Source organism: Hyperoodon ampullatus (assembly GCF_949752795.1).
Source record: "Hyperoodon ampullatus genome assembly, chromosome: 1".
Taxonomy (NCBI): domain Eukaryota; kingdom Metazoa; phylum Chordata; class Mammalia; order Artiodactyla; family Ziphiidae; genus Hyperoodon; species Hyperoodon ampullatus.
Window position 1 is genome coordinate 155,861,347 of NC_136914.1, and position 15,717 is coordinate 155,877,063.

At 39.1% G+C, this 15,717-nt stretch overlaps 1 protein-coding gene across 1 annotated transcript; it reads right to left on the bottom strand.

Moving 5' to 3' along the window:
- Positions 1-3,476: 3,476 nt before the first annotated feature.
- OSTC (oligosaccharyltransferase complex non-catalytic subunit) lies at positions 3,477-14,710 on the bottom strand (the record flags this gene model as incomplete). Its single annotated transcript, XM_079705498.1, has 4 exons — positions 3,477-4,019; positions 8,673-8,870; positions 10,560-10,653; positions 14,572-14,710. The coding sequence occupies 4 exons, from the start codon at positions 14,708-14,710 to the stop codon at positions 4,001-4,003; spliced, it is 450 nt and encodes a 149-aa protein (XP_079561624.1). The 3' UTR covers positions 3,477-4,000.
- Between the last annotated feature and the right edge of the window lie 1,007 nt (positions 14,711-15,717).

A 15,717-nucleotide genomic window follows, 5' to 3' on the forward strand; every position in this document is an offset into this window, starting at 1 on the left:
ATTGATCCCAAGTCTGAACTCCTAATAACTCATGGTATTGTCCATCTAGATCCATAGTAACCATTGCTGAGACTCTGATATTAACATGGCTTATGAGAAGGATGTAGCCACCAAAATGGCTCTATCAATTTTAGTATGAGCACCCCAAGCGCAGTACATAATCTTTCAGGGAACTTATTTTTAAAGGAATATAGACAACTTAGAGTGCAGGGACAGAGGAACGATCATAAAGGAATCAGAACCAATGTATCTGAGGCTAAAAAACTAGAAATGATAAGCCTGAAAAAAATGGAAGCTCAGGAGAGGGTTTTACTATTTGAAATGCTTGGTGTCATTACGTAGTGCAGGTAGATATGTCTAAGTATAGACACAAGGACCTGAAACCAATGAACTAAAGAAAACAGAAAATAGCTTTCTAAAAGACAAAGAGGGAATTCCCTGGCAGTGCAGTGGTTAGGACTCAGTGCCTTCACTGCTGAGGGCACGGTTTGATCCTTGGTTGGGGAACTAAGATTCCACAAGCCACGTGGCACAGCCAAATAATAATACATTTTTAGAAAAAGACCAAGAGATATGAAGATGGAATGGGCTGTCTCTAGAGGTAGAAAGATTCTCATCACTAGCAGATTCAACAGAAGTTAAAGGACACCTCATCATAGATGATGAAATTAGGATTTGAATTGTCTCACATACTTTGTAACAAATTATATAAACGTAATTCCACAGACTTGGCAACAACTGGCCTTTGGGTAATCTTGCGAAGAGAGCTGGACAACTGGGTGCAGCAGGGCTGGGGGTAGGGTAGGGAGGGGTGGCCAAAGGCATGGGAAGAGGTAGGAGTTCCCATTCAAGGAGGTGCCCTTAAAAAATTATTGAGTCAAGGAAATTTCCTCTAGAGTGGCTGAAGCTGTCAAGTATAATGATCATGATAGGTTGGCAGCCATGATTCCTTCTACTCTGAACTAGAGTAATAGAAAGTGGCCAGATTCATAGAGAGAAGAGCATGAAGCAGAGCCACAGAATGCATCAGACATAAACAGCGGAGTCCTTATAGTCCCATGTTCTCAATCCTGGTACTCTCAATGCTCAGCATCCTTGTCCTGAGTATCGTGATACTCCAGCATCCGAATAATTTATCCTGTCTGCTTAAGACAGCTTGAGGGAGTTTCTCACTTGTAATTAAGAGTCTTGGTACATGAGAAAAACAAGTAGAAGAGATTTAGGGCAAAGTGTATTAGTACTTGAAACATTTAGGCAGATGAGTAGCCATTGTTTCAACAACAAATTAAAGGTTTCCCTCACACCAAGTCTGGGTTTAGGTGTTCCCCCGACATGTTCCTACAGCAAAGAGAATTGTTCCTTTATCGTATATTCACTAAATTATAAATTCCACATGAACAGGGGTTGCGTTTTTCTTACCGATGTAACCCAACATCTGGCATTATGTCTTTTATAAGTATATACTTATTACTACCTTCAAAGACTGATCTGTGTCAGAAAATGGCAGTACAATGGAAACAATTGGTCTGCTTTGCAGAAGACCTGGGTTGTATTTCAAGCTCTGTAACAAATGAATCTCCATTTACTCACTAGCAAAGTGGGGAAATAACCTTTATTCCAGCTTTACACTTCAGGAATGTACTATTTACTAAGAACCTAAGTTTACCTCACACTTCCCAGTTCAAATAAATAACAATCAGAGTACAATCTTCCATTTGTAAGCAAGATATATAGAATTTCCTCTCATTTTAATCCTATGAAGAGGATATTTTCTTTATAAACCTGTGGTAAACAGAGATGTGCTGCTCAGATCCCCTTGATGGACTCGCTGCCTAGCTGCAATCAGAGGGGCTAGCTGACGGCCTCCAGTTGTTAGCTTTGTCAGGGTTCACCTCAGCTTTCTAGCCAAGATCATGCTAATCTCAAGATGGCACCAGGCCAAAGATCTGAAAAGGCAGTAAGTGGTACAAGGGTCTAGCCATTTCCACCCAACATGTTTCTGACAGGCATTCTTTCCTCTGGAGCTCCCCATTGGGCAGACAGCACCTCTGTCAGCTAAACATCACAGGATGACCTGGCTAATTGTGCATCCTTCCTTTACCTCTCACTGGTTACTCTCCACTAAACCGTTTTGAACTTCTAACTCCATTGTAGCCTCCACCTCCTGGAGAATTCTGTGATAAAATCAAAGACTAGTTTGTTTCTAATCTAGGCTGTTAGTTTACTCTCTCATTTATTTAACCGCTGCTGATGTTAATAATGCTTGGCAGGCTTTCTATCAGGCTGTGACATTTTGGCTTAGTGTCCCCAAAGCATTTAAAGTCTAGTACAAGGTATGATTTTTTCCTTCACATAAAACATTGCAATTTTACCAGCAAAATTATTTAAATACATTTCATTGTATCTAGTCAAGATACTTTTATTTTACCATAAATACAAAAACCAAACCAAACCAAAACTAATAGTTGGGACATAGAAAAACACACCAAACCTTCACAGCACCATCTGGTGGTGCTTGACAGGAACTGCTCACTGCTCAATCATTCAGGGAAAGACCTCTTGAAACGGCAACACCTTTGTGTTGTCTTCTGTCCACCTAGTGTAATTAAGGTTTTAAAATAAGGCCAAATAACGAAAAATATAATTAAAGTTAAATCAAGGCTTTAAAGTTGGTGAATACATACAGGTGTTGTGTTCCTTTTTCAGAGCTCTGGAGTATAGTAACCTCCTCTCCCCGCATCTCTCATCACCATAGTACTATTAACTTGCTTTGTTTTTGTTTGTGGTATTTATCAGCGTCTGAAATTTTATAAACATTTTTTTATCTTTTGATAATTTGGCTTCCCTACAAGGACATAAGCTCTATGAGGACAGAGCCCTTATCTTACTCATCCCTATAATCCTCAGTGTTGCCTCGTATATAATAGGTTCTCAAAACTTTTTGAATAAATAAATGAATCTTTTTAATTTAATGAACAGCTACATTTAGATCAGCCTTGGAAGTACGAAAAAAACCCACCTGAGAGAAAATTTTACTGTAAACTTAGAGATCATGGGGTAAGAATTAAAGAGGCCCTAGAGAAGTGAAGTCCATGGCCAGTTAAGGGAGAACCAAATGACCTGGCTAGAAGAAATTACGGGAAGACCAGACTGGTCTACAGATGTTTTTATGTGCTCAAAACTGTGTTAATTACTGCAAATGAATGCCTGAAGGGAACTGTCATCTAACACAATCACATTTAAAACAACACTGGCATAAGTGTACAGCCTGTGCTAGAATATTTATAGGGATATAGAGTTGCTACCTCACAAGGCATCCTGCCAACTACACTTGGAGACTTCAGGCTACCAACAGTAGCTTAAGACAGTCACAAGATGGGAGTGGATAATTATAGACCAAAGATTAATACAATCAGTTAATCAAAAAACAAATTTAAAAGGTGTTAACTAGAAAAGTTATTTATTTCTGCTCCTTTCATACATCTTATTGTTCAGGAAACAGTCTTACATACATATCTGAAATGATGCACTGTCACACACTCTGTTTAAAGGCAAAGCACCACAGGTAAAGCTGACCAGCTGTCCAGAGTTCTCAGCTTATGGGATCTCACTTCCTGATTTTACATTAATTTCTGAAGGTCAGAAGTGTCATCTCCAAAAAATGTTAAGGGCTTTGTAAAAAATAATCACTTTATTCAATATTATGGTTGTAGAAATGAAGTATATTTTCTTTAAGAAATAAAAAAAAGAAGAAAATGCCACTTAACATCATTGGTATGTCAGTATAGGCCAGCAGGAAAAAATACTGATAAGCTTGTCTCTGATACCAAGAAGACATTCTAGTCCAAGCTATAATACATTTCCTATGTTTTCACTAGATGTTTCTTTTCTGCTGCTTTTTCATCCTTTTCCATATTTCATATCAGAGACTGGTACAGCCTTTAAAACTTCATTAACGGGAGCAAATTCAGTATCCACCGATTTCTTCTCAAAAGGCACTCTAACCCATCAGATAGCCCCTGTAAAAATAAAATTTATAAACACAAAAAGTGAAAAGGAAGCAACATTTCAAAGTGTCCCAAACAAATTTTATGATGAATCAAATGACAATCTGAAAATATAATTGTGTGATTCCTCATTATGGTTCTTATTTCAAATCTTGCCCCCCAATAAATACAGTACTGGGTCTGGGTTCCATTAGCCTTCTCCCTCAAAGGACAAAGTTACAAACCAATATGCTAAACAACAGAGGATGAGAAAACAAAAAGTAAAGAGAAAAACATGTTATGTAAAAGTCAAAGAAAGAGTCAGAATCAATTTCCTTTGGACTCTCACAATTGCAACAAACATCACAAACCTTTTTATGGAAAGAAGCTGGTTTAGATTTCCTGAAAACCCTAATATTACCAAAGGAGAAAGTAGGAGGGCCAGGAGCTGTTCACGCCTGGGAGGCGAGCCCTCGTGCCCTGAGGAAGCAGTGTGCAGAAGCGTCTGCCTTGCACCTCTGTTTCTTTAGGAAATGTCTTGATGGCAGGCAGGGGGCATTAGCTATAGCTGTTGAGCAAGTCAAACTTCACACTGTTCAAATAGGAAATCCTTTTACTAAATGTACAAGTTGGGCCCTGAAATCCCCTTTAAATTTAAGTATTAAAAGTCTGCTTTATAAAGTTCCAAACTTCTTCTTTTGCAATCAGTCCTTGCAACCTATTATTTAGGATCTGCAGGATCAAGGAAAAAATAGATTGTGTAATACTATCCACATTAAGAAAGGGTTGAATACACCCTGTCCCCACTGATGCCTTTAGAACTTCTCTCTTTTTGATCCTGCCTCTAACACAAGTGGGTAAGCCTGACACGAATGGGCAAACGTCACTCAGTTTCCTCATCTATAAAATGGAGTTACGTCAAAGGATTTTAAGGATTATATAAGAGAATCTACTAATACAGTAACTGCTATTCATGGTAATAAGCACTTGACAAACATTAGCTATGATTAGTTCAGTGTCTCAAACTTCTTCATCTCTAAGGTGGGGACAAAAAACTACTTCACAGGGTTGAGATCTACTATAGTGCCTGACACAGAGCAGACACTCAAGAATTTCCTCCCTTCCAGCTCGTGGACTCACCTGACTCCCTTGGGTCTTGGGTCTACATGTAGCCAATGTGATCTCCTTAGAACTCATTTATCCCTTTCCTTCTGCTCTACCAGCCTGGCCAATCCACACTCTGAGTACAGAGAGAACTTTCACCTCACACAACCACTGTCACAACTCTGAGACAAATAATACTTCTCCCCTCCACTTCTCCCCCCAAAATTGAATAAAAAATAAAAAGCCTCTTAGTGCATATATCGACTTTGAAGACCACCTCATAAATTTGCTACTGTAATGCCTGACACTTCACAAAAGGCAAACTTTAAGACCTAAGCTTCACAAGCAAAGAATCTGAAAAAGAATAGACATATGTATATATATAACTGAATCACTTTACACCTGTACACCTGAAACTAATACAACATTGTAAATCAACTATATTCCAATACAGAATAAAAATGTTTTTAAAAAGATTAAACCTACAAAAAAAATAAAATAAAATCTTTGTCAGATAATTCTAACAGCAAGAAAAAAGACCTAAGCTTCACAAGAAAAAAAAGTTCAAGATTTTAAGAAAGTGTCCACTAATATTTGCACCAGTGGAAATTACTCAACAGCTGGCTCACACTATGAAACAAAAGTACTGAGGACTCTTTAGAGACAGCTGCCTGTCATCTGCATATACTGATAGATGAACATGCACTTTTGGACACATATCTCCTGATAGAGTTATACGTTGTGGTATTCTTCCTTGTAATTAGTATATGACTTATGCTTATACATCAAATAAAGCCATGTTTTAATATGTAAAATTATATCAGTAGAGAACACATCAGGTCTTTTAAAAAGCATAAATCAGAAAATATAAAGCTAGTAGTACCATTTCACTGCTATTGTTTTCTCCTTTTTAAAGGTACCTCTTGTTAAAGGTGATGTCAGATTCTTTGTGAGCGTGCAATCCTGGAAGTTATCATGAAGCATCTTATAGCATAGCCAACCTTTATCTCAGATGTTAGCAACTTATTTGATCTGAAAAAACTCATGGTTACTGATGTTTTTTACTTTTTGTTGTTGCTGCTGTCCCATTTATTATATATCAAACTGCTTATATATGATGGGTCCTCAAAGAGAATGTATGAGCAAGACACATCCCTTTCTTGCTGATGGTACTAACCACACCCCTATAATGTGCAATATGTAGGCTCACAGACCTGGCTCATAATCTCTTTTGGGGCCTGCAAATATTCCAGAAAATACAACACTGTTGCTTCCCTTATTTTCCCAAACTGTCCACTGTTTCTCCCCACTCCACACTCAAGGTACCAGGCATTAGGGGCTGTAGATGAGAAATCATATCAAAGAGGGGATCATAAAGTCCTTCCTCTTAAAAATTTAAATCTTAGATTTAGCTGCATAGCAAGTTACAGAAAGCAGCAATTTTCTATTTGGACTATTGTTCTGCTTTGACTATATCTAAATATAATTTACACCCAAAACCCAGAGAGTATACTTTTTTTTTTTAAATATCATTTATTTATTTATTTATTTATTTTTGGCTATGTTGGGTCTTGGTTTCTGTGCGAGGGCTTTCTCTAGTTGTGGCAAGCGGGGGCCACTCTTCATCGTGGTGAGTGGGCCTCTCACTATCGCGGCCTCTCTTGTTGTGGAGCACAGGCTCCAGATGCGCAGGCTCCGTAGTTGTGGCTCACGGGCATAGTTGCTCTGCGGCATGTGGGATCTTCCCAGACCAGGGCTCGAACCCGTTCCCTGCATTAGCAGGCAGATTCTCAACCACTGTGCCACCAGGGAAGCCCGGAGAGTATACTCTTATTTCTTATTTCCTATTGTTATCTTAGTCAACAATCTTGGAAACTAGCCTATAGAATGTGGAAAAGACAAATGTTTACATAAATAATTGCAAAAGTAAGACAGAAGCAATCCCGAGAATTAAACACTTTTCAAAACCTTTTTGTAAGTAGTAGATAGCTCTGTTATCCTAAAAGTCAAATGCTCAAGCTAAAAGAAAAACACAGCCTAAGGAGAAGACCTAAAACCTTAAGGAAGAATGGGAAGCTTAAGCAGAATGAGAACAAATCTGGTTCTATGGACAAAACCAGCTCACTGCTTCTGTTCTGCTATATGCCTCCAAAGGTTCTTTCTGTTTTCATTATTAATTTTTAATAGCCTCTTTATCCTCTCTGGGAGCCTCCTCTTTTCCTGTTTTGCTATGAAAAACTTCAGACTCTTCTATTGGTATACCTTTGGCAACAAGGGTAGAACAAAGAGGAACAAAAAAAGGAGGTTGGGGCTTCCCTGGTGGCGCAGTGGTTGAGAGTCCGCCTGCCGATGCAGGGGACACGGGTTCGTGCCCTGGTCCAGGAAGATCCCACATGCCGCGGAGCGGCTGGGCCCGTGAGCCATGGCCATTGAGCCTGCGCGTCTGGAGCCTGTGCTCCACAACGGGAGAGGCCACAACAGTGAGAGGCCCGCGTACCGCAAAAAAAAAAAGAGGAGGCTGGAGTCCCTCTCCTCGTACAATTTAACAAATGCCCCAAATTTTTCCCAGGACAAAAATAAGAGCCATTGGCAGTCTGATGGAGCTACATGGCCACACAGATATTCAGCTGACAAAGAACACTGCTCTCTTTTCCCATATTGCAGGGTTAAGAAGGGAACATGAGTGCAGGATAAGTATTTGTGACTTTCTAGAAAGTCTGTCCATTCTACCCCAGATGTGTTATAGATACGGACAGGTTAAGCCATAGAACAAGTGAACTTGTGTAATTCAAATACATTCCTATTTTCCCTTTTACTGTCTCATAATAAAATCAGAAAATATCAGTTTTAAGAAATCAGTAGTTGACACTTGATGTTTAACATATTCCCTAAAAAATGAATTTTCTAAGAGCTAATCTTTGTATGATATGTTTGCCCAAAGTTCCTGTAGTTACTAATGTATCCATAGATGAAATCAGAATATAGGGGAATGTGATCAGACTCATCTACATTTAAAATGAAAGATCTCAAAGAGAATTATAAAAGTTGCCATAAAACCAATTTATTTTTGTTCTAAAGATAGTATTTGTTTTCTGAATCAAAATAATCTAATATATATGTATGAAATCCTTTCCTCATCTTTTTGGAGAGGCAGTAACTCTCCTTTCCTGCCCAATGCTTAGTGGGTTTTCCTCATATCAATATTCAAAGAGCAGCAGCAATTAATGGCTCAAAAGTATTCCTTACTGTTATTATTACTATGGGAATTCCATATGTTACAGATTAACCAAAAAGCCCTTTAGAGAAATGTCTCCAGTCAGTGGTCACTGATGCTACAGCAAAATAACAGGATTTTCTCATGAACATGTATGGAGATAACAGTCAGGAAGACCTATTCATCTCAATTTTGCTACTAACTATAGCTATAACCTTGAGCAAGTCACAAATTTCTCTGGTTCTCGAAATTTTCATCTGTTTAAATGAGGGTTAAATTAAATCTCCTATGATTTTATGTGATCCAGGTAATTATTTTACCAGTTTGCAAGTTAAGTTGCTGATTATACAAAGTACTTAATAACTTACGGCAGTTTCATTCTCATGAATACTCTAGCCATGAAAAAACTCAATAGGACACAGACGAATCCAATGAATAAAAGGAGAAATCTATTGAGCTTCGGAATGTTTGGTGCATTGGATCGGTCCAGGATTATGAAACCTAAACCTCCCATTGTAAACAGGAAGCTGGATGCGAGTCCTTCCATAATATATTGTCCATTTACTCTGAAAAAGAAAGACCAGAGCAAACAATAAATGAAAATTCCCAGCAAAATAAAAAACTTTTTCCTTAGACTGAAATTCCTATTTCTGCTAAAACATTTTTGTGCTTATTTTTTATTATTACCCTTACAACTATTTTACCATATTTCTGGCTATTCATTTCAATAAATATTTATTGAGAGCCTACTATGTATCAAGCACTATTTAGGTTCTGGGGACACAACAATGAACAAAACAGACACAAATCTTTGTCTTCATGGAGCTTATGCTCAAAAAAACCTTTCAAACTTCAATGAACACAACTGTCTATGTAAAATCAATACTCATATATATACATATATACATATATATATATATATTTTGGTCATGCCGCACAGCTTGTGGGATTTTCGTTCCCGACCAGGGATTGAACCTGGACCCTCAGCAGTGAGAGCACAGAGTCCTAACAAATGGACCACCAGGGAATTCCCAATACTCATATATTTTAATTATTAGCTTAAAAAGCCAACTAATATATGTACATGAACCTTTTACCCAGACTTTAGTTTTTGAAAATTCTGTTATTTAAATTTCTACTATCAATTTCAAATTAATTTTGAATTGGTTAATGTTTCCTGAGTTTTAATAATTAATAAATCTCTTGTTTCAAAGTGAACTTTTTAAAAGCAAGCAAGTTCTTAACTAAGGCTTCATGAACCCCACAAAGATGTCCAGCAATCTATAAACCCTTTAATTTTTGTATATACACGTATCTGATTTTTCTAGGGATGAAGAACTTTCAAATTCTGAGAGCTCACGGACCCCAAAAGGCAAATTTCTCTGTTAAAGATATGATTTATACATAGGCACATATAAAGAAGGTATATATATTTTTGCTAAACTAATAGTTTTAATTGAAAACGCAATACATGCAGCAGTTTCAAAATTCAAACTCAGATGACGAGACAGTGAAACATCTCCCTGCCATCAAGATCTCCTGTCATCCAGATCCCCTCCACAGAGATCACAGTAATTTTTGCAGGGATATTCTATGCATGGAATACCACTAACGTAAGTGTAAATACAAACATATAGCTATGTTTAGGTAGACAGTTACCAAGTGGTTTGTATAAGGCAATACAAGAAGCACTGCTCAGGTGAAACAAACCACACTGTTTTGGTGTTCACTGCCTACATGGAACTCCCAAGTCTCAAAAATTATTTTTCCTATGTAATAGTATATCCAGGGGTCCACAGATTTTTTCTTAAATGACCAGATTGTATATATCTTAGGCCTGCTGGCCATATTGTTTGTATCACACTTAACACAGTAGCTTGAAAGCAGCCATAGATAGCACAGAAACAAATGGGTGTGCCTAATTCCAATAAAGCTTTACGTACAAATAAACAGGTACCTGTGGTTTGCTGACCCCAGAACAGCCTATAAATGAATTTTAAACTGATACCCTCCTTTAAGTAAGTGATCATGTCAATCATTGTGAAATATTTTATCTCCTAATAAGTGAATACATAAATAATATACTTCTACTCTTGTTCTTGTCCACTTCCTGCAATCTCTGAATTTAGCATTTTAAAACAGCTAGTGTCTAAATACAGATGCACCCAATAGGTTGCACTGTATTTTTAAATAAGCAGGCATGCCTCAGCAATCTTCCTTCCCACCACCAAATCATTCAAAATGATATCTTTTACCTGTAGGCCAAGAAAGCTACTGGTCTCTGATGCCCGTGTTCATCAGTCATGGAGCCGACACTTGGAGGTTCGACGATAACATCATAAATGATTCCTAAATGAAAGACAACAACATAGATTAGATTGGATTCCTAATTTTAAAATAGATTTAGGGCTTCCCTGGTGGCGCAGTGGTTGAGAATCCGCCTGCCGATGCAGGGGATACAGGTTCGTGCCTCAGTCCGGGAAGATCCCACATGCCGCGGAGCAGCTGGGCCCATGAGCCATGGCCGCTGAGTCTGCGCGTCCAGAGCCTGTGCTCCGCAACCGGAGAGGCCACAACAGTGAGAGGCCCGCATACCGCAAACAAAACAAAACAAACAAACAAAAATAGATTTAGAGTTTTTATCTGTCTCTAAAGGTTCATTTATATTTAAATAGGACTGCTTTGATGTATTATTATAATCAAATGAGGCCCAGCTTACCTCCTAAACTTCAGATAAACCAGAATTTATTTATCTTCAGAAATTCAACTCAGTATTTTAGAATGACTTGCAAAACATAAAAGAAATTCATTCAGTTCAATTCATTCATTCATTCAAACTCAAGAATGACTCCACAATAAAGCAGATTTAACATTAAAGGCTATTTTCAGTTCAAGAAAATGTTCCACATACACTTGGATTTGTTTCTTTAAATTAAGAGGTAACTAGTGAAATTTTCTTGCTTAAAAGTAAAATGAGACGTTTTAAAATCACACCACTAGGCAGACTGGCAATACTAGAGATTCACAATCATTAATGTTAATATCCATCATTATGTCATAATGTCATCATGATCATTTATGCTAATGTCCATCAACACTGTTTCTCAAATCTCCCACTGTCAACGTCTACTCTTTATCTTTACTGTTTTCCATCATCCCCACCTCCAGCTTTTCTTAAGCACAGCAAGACTGTCTCCCTCACCTTTGACTAACAAAACAATCACTTGGGAATTCCCTAACTCACCCCCACCCCCCAAACCAAATCTACAAACTGGAACCTGCATCCATCCTCACCTCCAGCTACAACAGAGGAAGAGTCCCTCCTCCTATCACCACGGGATCCCTTTTGCAATAATAAGGACTCCGTCCCCCTTGCCATTTCAGAGACTTTGTTCCATGGGCTACCTCTTCTCTTTCCTGTATTTTCAACCTCTTGTTCCCTACATCAACTTTCCCTTGACACCAGATCCTCCGAGTTAACATTCCACTTCTATGCTTCCTTTTTGAAAGGGGGCCAGGTTTCCTTCTGGAGACAAAAAAAAAAAAAAAAAAAAAAAAAAAAGGTTAACTCTCTGTCTCCACTTCCTCACTTATCCTTCATTTTCCAGCTCACTCCGATCTGGCTTCTGCCACCACTGATATTACTCTTGCTCAGGTGGCTAATGGCCTCCATGTTGTCAAATTCAAAGGACACTTTTCAGTTCTCTTATTAGGAGGTCTCCTAGCAGTGCTTGATCCAGTTTACTAAATCCACTTTCTTGGGCTAAAAAGATGGCTTCTCATGGCTTCCGTGACACTCCTGTCCATGTTTTCTTGCTACCTCTCTAGCTGAGCCTCATCTGCTATAAAACCACTAAACGTTCGGAGTTCCTTAGGGTTCGATCCACTATGCTCTTCTTTTTCTACTTTCTCTCTCCAACTGAACTTATCCCTTCCCAAGGCTTTACTATGCTAATGATTCTCAATGTGCCAACACCTACCAAATCACGTTAGCACTATTAAAATTAGATGTAAGCTCCCTAAGAATAGAAACTCTATGTTCTTCAATATCTGGCTTATGGGAGGAGTTCAGAAAACATTTGTTATTGACTAATTTCAACACAAACCTCTTTTCTCAGTTCTAGACTCCTATCTGCAAACTTGACATATCCAACTAATTATATTTGGTTATGTCCAACTATTATATATCCCAAAGTGACCTCTGGGTTCACCATTCCCAACCAAAAAAACTTCATTTCTTTAGTCTCAGAAAATGACACTTCCACCTACTTGGTGCTCAAACTAGACACCAGGAAAATTCCTTCACATGTCATTCTCCCCCCACATCCAATCAATCATCATCAAGATCCACTGAATCTATTTCCAAAATATCTTCCATTATACATTCCTCCATCTCTAGTGCCACCAACCTTGTCTGTCCTAAGTCAACTACAAAACCCACCTAATTGGTCTCTCAGTCCCGCATTTGTCCATACTTTTCCCTCTGCCTAGATACCCTTTCCCCCAGTCTTCCAAATTTTGGCTAACATGTCATTTCCTCAGAAACCACATTCTAATGTAAATGATGTTCCTAACTCTGATTGTTCTCACATAACCTCTTGTTCTTTTCCTTCAACGCACTCATGGCAATTTGCAGTGGAAAAAATAACGTAATGGAGAAAGATTTATGTGATATTTAACATATCTCAACCAATGACATTATAAGCTTCAGGAGGGCAGGGCCCTTATCTGTTTCATTCATTGTTGCCTCTAGTACCTAATGCCTGGAACTTAACAGGAACTCAATACATTATTTGATGAATATTTCTCAGCAATAAATATTGTTTATTTATAAAGGTACACTCAGTTTCTAGGAGACTCCTTTCCAGTGGCAAAACCGATTCCTTGTATGAGACAGCTCATGGCCTTGGCCACTAAAAGGTGTCCTTTCACTTTCCCCCAGAAATTAGGGCAGAGAATCTCCCCATTACAAACACAGATGGAAAAAGTGGTCACAATGAAACCTGTGAGGCTTCCAGCAAAGGCCCTGGCTCCAAGGGAGGTAAGGGTTACAGGAAAGATTTTTAGCAGATGAAGACTTACTAAAAAAAAAAAAAAAAAAAAAGCCACATGCATTTTAAATTGTGTTTATTCAATCCAGGACCTATTAATGTGCTGAGCAAATGTGAATGCTAATGCAATGTTAGGACAGTACCTTACCAACATTAAAAATATTTTAAACGTAATTTATTTAAATGAACATAAGTTAACTGTCGCTGTTCTAGATTTGGGAGGAGGGTAAATCCAAAGGTTCATCCTAGAACTAAGCCTGCATAATTTCAGATACTTCACTCTTCAGCGCCAACTATTTTCACAAGACATCTACGCAAATGAAGATGTCTGACTATTCCCTTAAAAACAGAACCAGCTGCTCCTGCTGTCCCTAATCTGTGGAGCTTTAATTTTATCATTTCCAAATTAAGTACCCCACTTCCCAAATCTAAAAGTGCAGTAGCAGTGTTGAGTAAATCATGCAACTGCGGCTTGAAAGGGTGGTAGCTATGAAAAGACTGTAGCCGGATTGCCAACTCACCACTATACAAAGCGACGCCCCTTTTGCAAAGGACAGGATAAAATGATAATGCAGTGTGCAACGGTAATGCTATTTTCCTTATTCTTTAAATTTTCAACTTCCGCTCTCTCAAATACGCGACATCTTCTGCAAATCTATCTCCAATCTCAAATATTTATCAAAACTGTGGTTTCGAAAGATTACATTCATATTTATTGTTGATAGGGGCAAAAGCAACACCGAACCCTTAGGTTTGAGCTAACAAACCTAAAGGCTGTCAAGTCTCTTCCAAAGTTCCAGGGACCGTAGACAAAGAGAAGGTAAAAGTCCCATACCCTCCTGACCAACCGTGGAAGCAGAATGGGCCAAAAGAGATTTTCCTAGGGCCTTTGTCAAATAACTCACGGCATGCAATAAAAGGAGCAACAATCTGGGCTTGAAAAATATATTATTCGGCTCGGCCCGCCTGGTTAAGAGGTCAGGAGACGGAAGGCAATGGGAGCGAGAACAGGAGTCCCCTCAAGATACAGGACAGGGCGTGAGGTCAAATAAACCTTTGGGCCGTTAACACTCGGGACCCCAGAGTTTCCCTCCACCCTCGGAAAAGATCGAGAGGAGAGCGATGCTTTCCCGGGCTGAGAGCGGAACAGACGCGCCCCCGGGGCGGGCCGGCTCCGCGCCTCAGCGCCTCTCGGGCCCCATGCTGGACGAGTTACCTCCGGTGATGAGGAAGTAAGACACCACCACCAGAGCGTACACCGTCATGGCCGACGGCATGTGCACCCAGGGCGGCTTCTTCAGCTTCAGGTTGGGACATTCGAGCACTAAGAACGGGACTCGGTACAAACTCTCCATGTTGGTGGCGGCAGGGGCAGCGGTCGGCCGCTAGTCCCACACGCCCCGCGTGAACAGGGCCCCCCGCTCTTCCCCCGGCGCGTGCGCTGGAAAGGGAACGGCAGGTCCGCAACGCTCGGAGGCAGTGTTTATACCCATAGAAGAAAAGAAGAAGCCAAAAAAACGGATAAGTGACGTGACTTAAAAGTATGTATTATTGAATCTTGTGAAGCAAAAATTTGAGTAAGAAGCTCAGTTATAACCAATGAATAAACAGGTGATTTCTGTACCTTCAAGGACCTGCAGGCCTTCAGACGTGGCCAAGCCGGAGCCGCAGAAGTACCAGGATCGATCTGAGCCCCTCCCACTTGCTGATGCTGGGGATTTGGAAGCTGATTGGACGCAGGACGCTCTAAGTTTCCAGAGCCAGAAGATGAATGGGAACGTTTGGAAAGCTCTGCCTTTTTTATTAGCGGGTTTTTCAAGAGCTTGAGAAAGTCCTACGTTGCTGAGCTTTTACTTCCTGATGTAGCAGTGGTGACAGTAGTAATAATTGTTACTAATAATTGTTAAATTAATGTATTATAAAATTAAAAATACATATCTAGTTTAGATCTATCACAAAGGTCAAGAGGACATCTCCACAAGATGTCTAAAGCGGATACCTTGACGTGACCAAAATACTATTTTAAATAACCAGTGTCCTCCGCTATATTCGTAAATGCTAAAATATTTCAGGCCAAAAATCTTGAAATCGTCCTGATTTCTCTCTTTTTTAAACCTCCGTATCCAAAGTATTAGCAGATATTTTTGGTTGTACTATCAAAAATATCTTTAATTCATCCACTTTTCTCCATTCCATATTTACCACCCTAGTGGAAGCCACCATCATCTCTTGCCTGGGCTATGTTTACAATCCAAGTGGATGAAAATATTTGATGGAGAATTTGTCTTTGGGGATGGACTAGATGGCCTAAAAAGTTTTTTTGTTTGTTTGTTTTCTGTTTAGTTTTTGTTTTTTATATACT